Source organism: Volvox carteri, assembly GCF_000143455.1.
Source record: "Volvox carteri f. nagariensis unplaced genomic scaffold VOLCAscaffold_31, whole genome shotgun sequence".
Lineage (NCBI taxonomy): Eukaryota > Viridiplantae > Chlorophyta > Chlorophyceae > Chlamydomonadales > Volvocaceae > Volvox > Volvox carteri.
Window position 1 is genome coordinate 1,431,075 of NW_003307574.1, and position 13,103 is coordinate 1,444,177.

At 59.4% G+C, this 13,103-nt stretch overlaps 3 protein-coding genes across 3 annotated transcripts in view; 1 reads left to right on the plus strand and 2 right to left on the minus strand.

Annotated features, from left to right (window-relative positions):
* Positions 1-5,067, minus strand: part of VOLCADRAFT_105663 (uncharacterized protein) — a gene marked incomplete at both ends in the record, with an annotated part of 7,363 nt that extends 2,296 nt beyond the window's left edge. The window contains 11 exons of the mRNA XM_002952716.1: positions 5-95; positions 389-670; positions 908-1,112; positions 1,437-1,571; positions 1,922-2,126; positions 2,542-2,701; positions 3,287-3,427; positions 3,801-3,970; positions 4,345-4,486; positions 4,804-4,836; positions 4,951-5,067. Of these exons, the coding sequence (XP_002952762.1) occupies positions 5-95; positions 389-670; positions 908-1,112; positions 1,437-1,571; positions 1,922-2,126; positions 2,542-2,701; positions 3,287-3,427; positions 3,801-3,970; positions 4,345-4,486; positions 4,804-4,836; positions 4,951-5,067 (1,681 nt within the window). The remainder of the gene's footprint in view (positions 1-4; positions 96-388; positions 671-907; positions 1,113-1,436; positions 1,572-1,921; positions 2,127-2,541; positions 2,702-3,286; positions 3,428-3,800; positions 3,971-4,344; positions 4,487-4,803; positions 4,837-4,950) is intronic.
* Positions 5,068-6,409: 1,342 nt separating this feature from the next.
* Positions 6,410-8,621, minus strand: dlc5 (flagellar outer dynein arm light chain 5, thioredoxin-like protein). Its single transcript, XM_002952717.1, has 4 exons — positions 8,451-8,621; positions 8,222-8,325; positions 7,798-7,869; positions 6,410-7,552 (listed from the first exon to the last, which is right to left on the minus strand). Exons 1-4 carry the CDS (start codon positions 8,524-8,526, stop codon positions 7,454-7,456), a joined length of 351 nt encoding a protein of 116 aa, XP_002952763.1. The 5' UTR covers positions 8,527-8,621; the 3' UTR covers positions 6,410-7,453.
* Positions 8,622-8,779: 158 nt separating this feature from the next.
* VOLCADRAFT_93469 (uncharacterized protein) overlaps positions 8,780-13,103 on the plus strand; it is a gene marked incomplete at both ends in the record, with an annotated part of 8,717 nt that continues 4,393 nt past the window's right edge. The window contains 9 exons of the mRNA XM_002952630.1: positions 8,780-9,130; positions 9,683-9,689; positions 10,260-10,492; positions 10,926-11,057; positions 11,519-11,646; positions 11,882-12,161; positions 12,672-12,675; positions 12,750-12,790; positions 12,892-13,053. Of these exons, the coding sequence (XP_002952676.1) occupies positions 8,780-9,130; positions 9,683-9,689; positions 10,260-10,492; positions 10,926-11,057; positions 11,519-11,646; positions 11,882-12,161; positions 12,672-12,675; positions 12,750-12,790; positions 12,892-13,053 (1,338 nt within the window). The remainder of the gene's footprint in view (positions 9,131-9,682; positions 9,690-10,259; positions 10,493-10,925; positions 11,058-11,518; positions 11,647-11,881; positions 12,162-12,671; positions 12,676-12,749; positions 12,791-12,891; positions 13,054-13,103) is intronic.

Sequence of the window (13,103 nt, forward strand, 5' to 3'; positions counted from 1 at the left end):
CCACCACCGATCTTGGGGCCCATGACCGCCTTCAGCTGCGCCAGGATGCGGTGGGAGGCCAGTCGCACCTCAGCCTCTACCTGCCGGCCGGGGCGCTGCCCGGAGGGGAAAGTGGGGGGGAAAACGGGGGGAAGGGTTAGAAAGGTGGGTGATGGGGCTCGAGGGAAGGGAGGGAGTGCAGCAAAATGTCGGCGGGAGGCAGTGAGGATGTACGGGCCATGACAAACGGGAGATAACGGCCAAGTGGTGGTTTTGAACACAGCCACTTGCGGAGGCGGGAATGCGGTGAGGTGCGGGGCGAGTGAGGGGGCCAACCTCGCGGATGGGGTCCAGATATGAAAAGGAACAAAGGACAACTTGACCGAACGTCGTACACTGTCGTACCCACATGCATAAGCACCAAGGTGAGGCAAGCTGCTGCTCGAGAGGCCACCTCCAGTCCGGGAAGTAAAATCCACCGCAGTCCTGACCGGTTGGTGGCTAGGTCGGCGGCGGTGGGAAGTGCCGGCGGCGGTGACGACTGCGACAGCGGCGCCGCCGCCGCTGGATTGCCGCCACCTACATTTGTCCCAGCCCCGCCGCCACCATCGCCGTCGCCTGCTGCCGCGGCGGCGGCGGCGGCTTCGGCACCGCCGTCGGCCGTCGAAGCGGCACGGTCGGCACCCTGACTCTGCATTCAGGCCATGTGCGGTACATACATGTCGTACACCTGCCGTACTTCCATTGAACGGCTTTCCGTAAAAGTAACCAGCATACAGCCGAATAGAGAACTGTTTGAGTGATGCACTGCTAGGAGTCAGAAATCGTTTGCGCCCTCCCCCTCCATCCCCCTCCCCCCCTTTCCATCACCCTCCATCACCCTCCCCCCCCCTCCATCACCCTCCATCCCCCTCCATCACCCACTCACCAGCGACAGCCGGAGTGTCCGCGAGCTCGCATGCTGATGTGACGAGGGTAGCGACCCCAGTGAGCCCATCACCGGGTTCCCCGAGGGGGTGGAGGAGAGACCCCCCCCCGCTGCTGAGGCGGCGGAGTGCAGCCCCGGGATGACGAGGGGCAGCTGCACGCGGGCCTGCAGGGAGGTGCTGCCATGACTGCCCAGGGAGCGGTGGCTGTAGCAGCAGTAGCAGCAGTACAGGTGGAGTAGCAGTAGTCGCAGTAGTCGCAGTAGAAGAGGGCAGATGGAGGACGGGAAAGTGTCCGGAATGGAAAGGAGAGGAGCAATCTGTGGATCACCGGGTAGGGCACATCACCCCCCTTCCCCCCTCCCCCTCCCCTCCCCCCCTTCCCCCCTCCCCCAGGGGGGAAACACGGACGATGCGAAGAGCTGGAAGCAGCGGGGAAGCTCTTCGAAGAAGGAACGCGGGAAAGAAGACACAATACACGCACACATAACCGCACCGTGTACACCTTCCCCCCTCCTCCCCGCCACCCACCTGGTCCTCGCGGAGCTCCACCCACTGGCGCCACCGCCACCGCCACCTCCGGCAGCAGCAGTCGCTCCCGCTGTCCGGGGGCTGCTGGCGGTGGGGCTCAGGTCGGCCCAGCTGAGGCCCTTGGGGCTGCGGAGCCTGCGGAGGGGGGTGAGGGGTGAGGGGGGGGAGGGGGGGGCGGTCACCAGCGGCCAACAGAACACCGAGGAGAAGGGGTAGAGGGGGACAGAGCCTGAATTCCCGTGCGTGTATCAGGCGGCGGGTTTGGGCCCCCAACCCCCCGGGGGCCCCGGCCACGCAGCACTCACTCGGAGCTGGTGCGGCTGATACCGTCCGCGTCAAGCCCGGGATCCGTCGCCGCAGCCGTCACCGTCGCCGCCGCCAGTCCCTCCCCATCGCTATCACGGCCACCTGCGCCATCACCACCAGTGCCGCCGCCGCCGCCGCCGTTGCCGCCAGCTGCATCCTCACCTGCCTCATTACCTAACCCCCCGTCGCTGTACTCGGCGTCCTCGTCAGCTTGAGGAGTACGACGCCACGCCGCGGCGGCGGCCGCTGCCGCGGACAGCTGCGGCGGTTCCGGAGCCCTCGGTGCCTCCCCCTCATCCTCCTCTTCTTGAATGGTCGTCGTTCTGTTCTCCAGCGCCACCTTGGGCGGGGGTCCCATCACGTCCACCAGGACGTCAATACCGCCTGCGGTTGGTTGGCGGTTGGTTGGCGGTTGGCCACGTAGGTGAATTGATGACCCTCATGGTGCGTGGGTGGTTGGGTCGTTGGGGGGGGAAGAGGGTACGTTCATAGGCAGCTGCCGCGAGCAGGAACAAACACAGTGATAGGAAGTTGGTGGTTGGGCTGGCGGTTATCCGTAAGTTACCGTTGCGCGTTGAACCTTGTACGATAACATCCGTACTGCTCATCCCACAAACCAGTCCCGCATGTTGGTGGTGTTGATGATGATAACAATGTTATTTATGCGATATGTTCTCATTTAACAGGACTGCGAGCAACTGGGCGGACAGACAGACAGACAGACAGACAGACAGACAGACAGACGGACAAACAGGCACATTCCCCCGCTAGATCTCCCTCCCCTCCCCGACAGCCGCACCGCAGCAGATGAACAGCTCCTGAGCCGCCTCCACTGCCAGTAGCCTCATCAGGCAATGCAGCGCCGCTCCCACGGCTGCCTCCGACTTGTGGCTCCGGACCAGGTCCATCAGCGCGTCCACACCGCCCGCACTCACCACCGAGGGGGCCAACTCGGGGCGCTGAGGCGGCAGTCAAAGGCGGCAATATGCAGAGTGGGAATTGCAGCAGAAATGTGGGCAGTAGTGGAGCGGGTGGAGCGGTAGCAGCAATAGTAACAGCAGCAGCAGCGAAAGCAGCAGCAGCAGCAGTAGCAGCAACGGCAGCGGCAGTAGCAGCAGCAGCAGGAGTGGGCCAGCAGGACATACGGAGGAGTAGCAGCACGAGCGAGTGAACCGCCGCGAACACTTCAGAAAGGGTTGTGGTTATGGTGGGGTTGTATGAACGTGTGGGTTCCTGGCCTAGGGTTCCTGGCCTAGTGGTGCTGCGGGGACAGTGAGCAAGTGATGTAGTGGGTGCGGGAAGGTGGAAGGAGTGAGTGAGGGGGGGAGGGAGGGGCCGCAACTGCGAGGGGTTTACCAGGAGCACATGTACATACATACATATATACATACATACATACGGCCCACAGTGTAATCTAAGTCATACGTACATATGCATAGAGATAAGATTTAAGAGCTCCACATAGATACGCACAAGCTTAAAACAGGCACACAGAAATGCAGACATACAAACATACATACATACATACAAACTCACACACGCACCTGTTCCAGCAGCAGCTGCAGCATCTCCACGAGCGCCGCCACCGAGACGGCGTCACGGTGCTCCTTGACGGCCCAAACAGTCAGGTAGGTCGGTAAGTACGGCAGCTGGTTGTCCATGGCGCGGAGTACGGATGGGGCCACCTGTACGACATTGCAGTACCATACATTTTGGCCTTCGTGAAGTCAAAAAACTAGAAAAATTCATAAAAACAACCCCAACGAGCCCCTCCCCTCAGATTTGCTAAACAAAAGATCGAAAACAAAACGCGACCAAAGACTGCCCCGTGGTTCCGGGGAGGCGTAATCTGGTCTGTCCTCAGCAACACGCCAACGACCTCTACTTTTCAATTTAACTTGACTTGAAATACGAGACGCAAAGTGCGAACGAAGGCCGTCCGTTAAGCTAACGGACGAAAGGCCCTGGTAAAATTTCAAATGCAGGAGTTATTCTCGGCGCCTTAATCCATCATTACCAGCACACATTCCCATGTCGGCTCCATCCTCAACACACGACCTGTCGGGCCAGCGACTGCAGAAGACGGCTGCAGTACTGTCGGGCCAGCGCCGCGTCGTCGTACACTACGGCATGCAGTACCTCCAGAGACGTACGGCCGGAGGGGCTCCGTACTTTGAGCAGCTGCTCCGCAACTTCCTCGTCGTCACAGGCCAGGGCCAGTAAGATACCTGTCGGCTCCGGAACCAACGTGCGTAAATTTGAGAAACCAGATTCAGCTACAGGATCGCAGGAGAGGACCGCGGTTGGGCACGAAGAAGGGGGGTCGTACGGCAGTCCGTGAGGACGTGTATTATATTATGTATCCCCACAAGGGAAACCAACACCGTACCGAAACGCGACCGAGGGTGTTAAGTCCACGCGACGATAATAGGCGGGGCCCCACAGAGAAGAGGGAGAGCGAACAGCAGCACGCATTTCTTCTAAAACCGCATCCGTTTCTTTGCTGACCCCTTAACGCTCCTGAACACAGCCTGGATGCCAATCGTAAAAATTATCCCACTCCACTCCACTCCACTCCACCCCACTCGAGCCCACGCCTTACCTGCGCTGCACGCCTTATCCGCCAGCAGCACCTCAGTGCTATCCAGGTTGGCGACACACGCAGTCAGGAGCCCCGCGGACACCAGCCCCGAGGGGTCGTCACCCCCCAGGGCATGGTGCCACAGGAGGAACCCAGCCTCTTGCTGGCGGCGGGGGGAGGTACGGGGACGGCAGGTGAGGTGAGGGTTGGAGGAGGTGTGCGGTTTGGGGACATGGCGGATTGGGACTGAGATGAAGAGTGTGGTGTGAAGAGTAAGGTGCAGCAGGCGGTGCGGAATTGCGGAGCCTGTGTAGAGACGGCTGCATGATGGTGGCAAAGGGAAGGCAAAGCTGGGGCATATCGGACGACGGAATCTCTAGATTGAGCAGCAGCCGTGGTCTGGTCCTAGCAGGTGGGAAAATAGGGGAAGCAGGGGCAAGGCGAGTCGGAACAGATGAGAGGAAGTTTGAGTTCCCTTACCCGCGTGTGTGGATTTCCTGGTTCGGGAGACCTCTGCAAGGAAGGGAGGGGATGAAGAGGGGCCCGCCAGGGGCAGGTGCGGTGTCAAGGGCGTCGAAGGCAAAAAGCAGTACAGTCTTGCGAAAGCGCTGAGCGACGCAGACGCACCAAGCACTTGACGAGCGTGGGAAAGTCGTCCTTGAACGGGCTTGTGCATGTTTCGTAATAGACGGACTTCTTCCTGCGCTCCTCGTCGGAGATGGCTGCTACTGCTGTTGCCGACATAAGTTTGACCGTAGAGATCAGATTGATTGCATGTTATGTGTAAATAAATAGAAAGACGTTATGTATGGCAACATGTATTGCTCTTGCCAAAGCCGTGAAGACTACTAGGGTCGAGCGTCCTGACGGGTTGATTATAGTTAAGTAAAATGGATTAGTTAGGTAAAAAATTCTCTGCCTGATTCGTAACGCACGCCTTTCGGTAAGTCTTCAGAATGTAGCCACCTTCGAATTGTGATTATAGGAAAACGACGGCTAAAGTAAAATCGCCCTTAATAGCTTTTCGGCTGCGATACACGTCAACAGCAAAAGCATCTAACCATTGCAGAAGATTGAATGTCCTTTCGTCCAACCGACTTGCCGTCCAGCAAACGGATTTGGGTTATACGGTTTGCCAGCTAGACCTTAACTAGTTAACGCGAACAGCAATTGCCGTAAGATGGTAGATGATCCTACTATATGACGGGCAAGGACCTGCCACTACCTGGTACTTGAAGTTGCGCTGCGGACGGCTTCTTCCGGAGGGCCTCGACATGCCATAGGTCTCGACAACTAATGCTGTTGCGCGACTGCATTACGCGTCGTGCACCCCCGCAGCCTTATGCTTTGCCCAAGCCACTTACAATTCGTATTCTTTCTGTTCCTTAGCACAAGAGACCCTGCATGTGGGCTAGGCAGCTATCCAGGGGAGGCGGTCAACCGGGGGGGGTGGCCTTCAAACCACCGGAAGCCCAGCAGCCTCCGTTAGTCGCAGCAATTCAGTGGTACAGCGACAGCGGCTGACGGGTAAGTCCCCTAAGGACAAAGGCCGACTCAACAATTTTCCTGGCGCAGCTTGCCTTCCAAGGCTCGCCCTGACTCTCCTAAACCCAGGCGGTCGATCCCCCTACCTCCACTCCCTGTGCAAGGGGAAAAGTAGGAATGGAGCTCTTTAAAAATCCGTCGCTTGTTCTATACCTATTCCTGTTCCCAGGTTTTTCCGATTTCCCGTTCTTTCACCGGCCGGGCGTTCTTCCACCGGCCTCACAGGCCGGTCGGGCCAGCTGCGGGGCAACGAAGCGCACCCGGCGAACGTTCCGCAGCGCCAGGAAGCACCAACACCTCGCACGACCTCATCACGGGGCTCAGAAAGAAGATTTTTTTGCAATCATCCGTTCCTACATTTTTCACTTCTTGCATGGAGAGATGAGGTGGGGCCAACGCGCAAGTCAATCTAAGATCTGGTTTTCCTGAGCTTCCACAGGATAACAAATGAACGAGGGTTGAGCTGTGGACGCTGTTTCTGGGGGAAGGGATGGGCAGGGGGCCCCGCCCTGACCTGCGCACTTGCGAGGGGAGGGAAATACACAGCGTGCATCTCTTTACAGCGAATGACGTCAATGACAGCCGCCACACATCAATGCGAAGGCGAGCTAAATGCGTATGTGAATGTGGATGTGGATTTAAAAGTGTGGTTGCACCAGCACTGGCCCGGAGCAACATTAACCAAGGTAACTGCATCCACGCATCCATCCACATCTCACCACAGCACCCCCCCGTGTATACGTGCGGTGTGCCTTGCCACCCGGCCAAGCCGCCCCGCTCATAAAGAGCCATGCAGCTCTAGCTGCAGCTGCGGCCGACGCCGCCATGCACACGCCACCAACCGCAAACACAAAACCCTGTGTGTATGTATGTGCGTATGTATGCCTGTATTCCGGCGGCCACTTTAATGACACAACGGAGTCAGCGGGTTTCCCGTCATAAGACCAAGCAATCCCTCTTTAAAAGGGCACCGTCGTGATCCGCATGCCGTACTGCCTATCGGCAGGTTCTCCGCATGCAGCACATGCAGTTAAAGTACCGCAGCCAGGTTGTTTAGTAACGCCGGGTGGGGCGCCCAGCCCCGCTTCTTTCCCCAGTGGGCGACAACAGCGCTCCTCACGCTTTCCAGACATGACGTACGGCTCCGAAACCCACTTGCGACTGAGGACCCAGCCGCCTGTCCGCGAACCTAACCAGCGCACACCGAACCACCCAACCGACTGCCTTCACAGCGGACCCGGCCGTGACAAAACCCGTAACGACAAAACCCCAAATTCCTCAACCCCATGCCCACCCCACTTCTCTTCCTCAGGCGTGTCAAGAGGTTCCCCTTCCGCCGACGCTGCCTCCGCGCCCCGTTCCCATCCCCCGCCTCGTCAAGGAGCCAACCATGCAGGAACCGTTTCTTGTGGGTGTTCAGGACTCCCTCCAGGCCCCCAATCTTCCCATTCCCCGAATCGCGGCATACGCCCTACAACCCCTACATCGTCCACTTCTCACCACCCAGGTATTCCACCCTTCGCGTCACCACACCGCCGCCATTATTGTCACCAGTAATCCACCCCACACACACATTCGAGGGGGATTACGCGCCTGCCGCTGCCTTCACCGCCGAGAACTCCATCACCAGCCTGTTCAGAGCGGGTGCTTGCACCCCGACAACCACCTCGAGCTGCTTGCCGTCCTGTGCAAAAGTGTAGCGGGAGGTCAGAAAAGGCGCGATTGGGTTAATGCGAGGCAGCTGCAACCCGGGTGCGGCGGCCGGGTGAGGAGGTAGGGGAGGACGAATCACGAGCGAGTGAAGGTGATACCAAGGAAAGACTGATGCGCCAGATGTAAAGAAAGGTAGGGGAGGAGGTAGGGGAGGCGGATGGGCGAGTGGCCACGGACGGCGATTGGGGACAGGCGGGGAAGTTCGGTTCAGCGTACCTTGTAGAAAAGGAACACAGGGATGCACTTGCCGACGTACTCGCGCATCATGGGCAGCCTCTCCGCGGCGATCTGGGGTGGGTGGGTGGGTGGGTGGGTGGGTGCGAGGAAATGGTGGGGGAGTGATAAGGCACGGAGGCCGTGAGGCGGCTGGAAACAAGTACGCCCCGGAGAGTGAAGTACAAACTTAAAGCGGAGATATGATGCTCATCCTGATGCATAGGGAGCAGTGAGCGGTGACAGGACGGTCAGAAAGCATCTGGGGCACGGTACGAAAGACCTCTGCCGCCTGCCTGCGCGTGCCCAGCGCGGCTTTGGACTCCACGGTTCAAACTGATCCGTGCTTGCTGGCCGCTGGCCCCAAGAAAGCCGCGGAGAGGACCAGGGCGTGCAATGTCATGTCAAGACGAACATGCGAACTCACCGAGTAGAACTTCAGTGGCCTGTCGTTCAGGTCAAAGTATAAGCGCTTGAATGTAGACTGCACCGCTTTACATGGTCCACACCAAGACTGGAACACTTCGATGACTGCAAGTAATTGCCGTCGGACGATAGAGCAACGCCACAGCCGCAAGAGAAACAGCACATTAGCTTCTGTAACATGTAGCTGATTCGACGTATTGTAGGTGCGTCAACTATGAATTGGAACAAACCTTGTAACGTCCCCGGCGTGTCAAGAATTTCTGTCTTAAATTGGGCCTCACTCGTAATTTCTGTAACAAACGACATTTGTCCTTGTTTAAAATGCACTCAGATGGTTTGTTGCATCGTCTGCAAAAGGCACTTCCTTCAAAGGAAAAGTAACACTTAACGTATAACAGCAGTAGACGGTCAGAAGGCAACCTCATTGCTTGGACCTGACTCGAATGGTTTTGGACGTACCTCTCTTTCTTGTGTACGGCATCGCGGGAGGCTTTCGTGGCAGGGCAATTCACAGGCCAATGGCCATGGGGAGCAGCAAGGGCTTTTCATTTGGACAGAAATGGATGCTCCTTACGCTGATGTTGATGATGACGAGGAGGACTACTTCCGCAACCTAGATGCTTTACTTTCTAGCCATCAAGCTCTCAAATCTATCTTAGGGGGAACCGTCAGCGGCCAGCCTCAACCGCATCAGTACACTCCCCATCAGCCTAGCCGGGCACCCGCCGTCCGTCAACCGCCCCACTCCAATGGTGACCATGATGAGTCAGGCAGCGAAGGTATTGAAGGCGACGATGACAGCGAGTATGAGCCCAGCAGCGAGCCGGAATCTGAATCTGCATTGGAGCAGATGGAAGCGGCAGAGGCTGCTGCGCGCGGAGTGCTCGATGCGGAGGCCGACATCGACCAGGTGCGCGCTGTGTCTGCTTGCATCAGAGCTCATCACCCGATAGTCCCCTCTCCACAAGTCGCGGCGGGGAAACCCGTTCTCTCACTTCTTTCGTGGGCTCGGGCTCGTCTGGCTAAACGAAGTCCCCTCGCCAACGTAGCTCCATCGAAAATAAGCAAAGACCCATTTCGCGAGGTGCCAGCCCTGAAGCATCTTCCCCCCTCCTCAACCCCACCGAATCACCCACGCGCCTCTGAGGCCTCCCCACCTCAAACGCACACACACGCACATACACACAGAGAGACAGGAACGTGCGAACTCCCCCAGGCACTATGCCGCTCAAACATACACGCACACACAAGCAACTCCACCACCACCCGGTTTCCCCGCCCCCTGCGACATCCCCCGCCCTCTCCTACCGATACACGGCATCCTGCCTACCTGCCCAACCCCCCTGCGGCCCCCTCGGGGCCCATCACCGCTCCCAGCCCCGCTGCTCTACACCCCTTCCGCCCCCCTCTGCCCCCCCCTGCCCCTGTGGTTCGTCTTTCCCCCCCGGCCCCCGCCTTTCAGCTGGTGGGTGAGTATGTGGGGGACGGAGGACGTTGTGGATGGACCACCTGCGTTAAACCACCTGCCATAGGACTGTTGATCTAATCTTGGCAATGTACGGTAATGTACGGCATGGCAAGGGAGTAAGCAAGGCGGCCGCGCGCTCGGACGCGGGCGGCGGCGGCGGTGGCCCGGGTGGAGCGGTTTTGTTGGTTGATGGGAGGAAGGAGCAGGAGGGGGAGAACAGGGGGATTAGCCCTCTTTCGACTTCTCCTCGGAAGGGGAAGGAAGCCACACTCTCTCTCCAGGGGGGTTCTGCGAGGGAGCTGACCCGGGAGAGGGGGTGACAGGGTTATAAGGGTGTTGCAAGGGGGCTTGGGCCCAGTGCGGTGCTACTGCTACTGCTACTGCTAATGGTGCTACAGCTCCGGATGGCCATGCTGCCGCTGGCACTGCATTGCTAATACCAAGCTACTGTCCGCCGCCGTAAAACGTACCGCTTTCCCCTCTGCTCGTGTGTATGTGTGTGTACGACTACTTCGTTACACGCCGCGCGACGCACCTGACGGTGGCGGCACGTACGGTAATGGTCTGCAAGGTGACGCCGATGATGCCGGCGGCATCGCCGGCGGTGACAATGATGGTTTCGAAGAGGGGGAGGGGGAGGGAGAAGAAGACGAGTGCAACAACGGTGACGACGGCGGAGGCGGTAGCTCTGATGCGGATCGAGACCTAGAGTCGTACATTGTACGGCCGCCAGGGGAGGTTCTGCCGCCAGGCAGCCGCCTCGAGCGTCTGTACGCCGCTCTGGATACGAACCGCGAGATCCAGGTGGGTGGAGGCTGTACTGCGGCAAACCCCTCGCCCTCAACCCCTCCCCTGCGCCTTTCCCCCCCCCACGTATGGCTCCGGGTTCCTTCCCTGGAGCTCGTCCTCCCGCTGAAACCCTAATTTCCCCCCCCCCCCACACACACACACGCGAACTCTCCCGCCACACACACACGTACGAACTCCCTCCCCGCGCGCTCCCCCAGGGGTCCCGCTCCGTCCCCCGCAATGCTTTGGACCCCTTCAGCGGCTTGGAGTGCTTAGGACGTATTGAACCTCCTCCCCCAAGTCTCCCTCCTGGATCATTATCCTGGTACTGCCAAACCCCCTGAGACTTGTAGCTGTGTTTTGTTTAACAACCCCCTTTCAACCACATACACACTCACACACCCACGCATGTGTTTTTTTCTACTTCACCCCGTCCCCCCCCCCTCAGCGCCAATTGTCGCTCATGCTGGAGCGTCTCGACATGCACTCCAACACGTCGTACTTGTTGGAGCGGCGGGTGAGGGAGCAGAAGGTGGTCACGAAGCCGCGTACGGCAGAGCAGCGGGCGATAGGTGGGTGGGTGGGTGGGAGCAGGATGGGGTGGAGGTGGGGTTTCCCGGGGTTCGTGTGGTGCCGGGTGGTCTCGTGGTCGGGGTGGGGTGGGTGTGGGGAGCGGGCGGTGCAGCGATATGTCTGCCGTGTGTGTGCGTGTGTTGATTATTGTGCGTATGTGAGGGGGGGAACTTGTTGTGTGAGATGTCCGACTGGAAGGAGGAGGAGGAGGAAGGGGAGGAGGGCAGGCAGGGGTTTGGTCCTCCAGGATTTGGTGGAACGACGCTCCGATTTCGCTTCCCGGGTCACATGCCCCTTCGCCGCAACAACCGTGTCGTACACCACTGGCCTTTGGTATACGTTGCTACGGCGGTTGTAGTTACCGTTGCTGTTGCCGCGTACCTTCCCTCAGCCGTGGTGCGTTCCGCCGCGGCCCAGACCGCTGCCGCGGCCGCCGCCGCCGGTGTTGCGCTGCCCGCGGCCCCCCAGCCGCCGCAGACCAGTCGGTTCTGGCGAGTGGCGGGCGCGTTGCCGGCGCCAACCTCGGAGTGGACGAGATTGGCTGCGGCGCAGCAGCTGCCGCTGCGGCCGTACGACAGGGTGCGCTGGCCGTTAAGGTGCGTAACGGCGTTGTACGACATGTGCCGCCGACGGGTATGAAGGTCTGGGAGGGAGTATTGGCTTGCAGCCAGACGGAGACGTTTTCGATACCCCAACATCCGTAGGCATGCGTGGCGTGTAGACAGACATGTAGACAGACAGACATGCAAACATATGACACACAACATGGAGGGATGCACACGCGCTGCATCGTGTGTGTGTTTTGTTTTATGTACGACTTACCCCATGCAGATTCGTGGACGCGCTGAACAAGGGTCTAACGCTGGAGGTCCAAAGTATCCTAACTAAGCAACTGCTGGACCGAATACAACAACAGCAGCAGCAGAGAGCCGCGGCCGGGGGCGGTGGAGGTGGTGAAGACAGAGCTGCAGGACGCGGCGCGGCGGCGGCGGCGGCGGCGGCGGACGGCGCCCCCGCCGCTGGCGCTACCGCTGCTGCTGCTACTGCTGCTGGTGCCGGCGCCCTGCCCACCGACATGCAGTCCCTCCAGGAACAGCTTCAACGAATCGCGGTGAGTGAAGCAGTGAGGGAGGGCGGTGGTACTTGTGGAGGTGATTGATGGTGGGTGCATCGGTTAATATATTGATCGACTTTGGATTTCAGGAAGAGGAGGGGCTTACTAACCCATGGTTGCGACCCATGGGTCGGTCGGTCATGATCGGTGATTATTTGGCTCCTTGCTTTTCTGCAAGACCTACACACGCTTGGCTGGTCGGGTTTACTCCTATCTCGACTCATCAGATGCCCCAACCCAGCCCCTCCACATGTGTATGTCGTACTTTTCCCCCTCTCCGGATGCGCCCCAGCGATTTATCCGATATAAGCCCCCAGTAGCTACTAGCCGTACGTAACCCCCTGCCCCCCCTCCCTCCCGCAAGTTGTATCTGATAAGGTAACGCGGGGAGGGGGGGCGGTGGGGGTGTGGTGAGGCGCTGGCAGTTGATGAAATTGCGCATCGTGCAATGTGCATCCTGTGATCCAGTCACACCTCCTCGCACCCCACCCACCCCTCTTGCTGCAGGCTGGTGCGCTTTTTGTTGCCGCCCCCTTTTTTCATATTCCCAACCCCCTACCCCTACCACCACACACACGTACACAGAACTCCTATCACCTCCAGGGATGTGCCCACTTGCGGCCGGGGTGGGTTCGTCCGCCTGTCCTTCCTTTTCTCACCTCGCGCCCCTCCCTCTTTGCCCCCCCCCGGTGCTCCCTCCCCCCCCCTCCCAACTCCGCCCGGTCAGTCTGTACGTCCAGATGGCCCGGAGGCCATCCCCGTCATTTTGAAGCTGGATGACGAGGCCTGGGCCCGGGTGGCGGCCTCGCACCGAGTGGGCCGCTCCGGAACCGAGTGTGCCGCGTACTACCGACATAACTTGAGGCCGGGGCTGCAGTGGCCGCTGGAGGTGAGGTGGTGTGTGTTTTGAGGGGGGGGGGTTGCGGTAGGGGGTGGAAG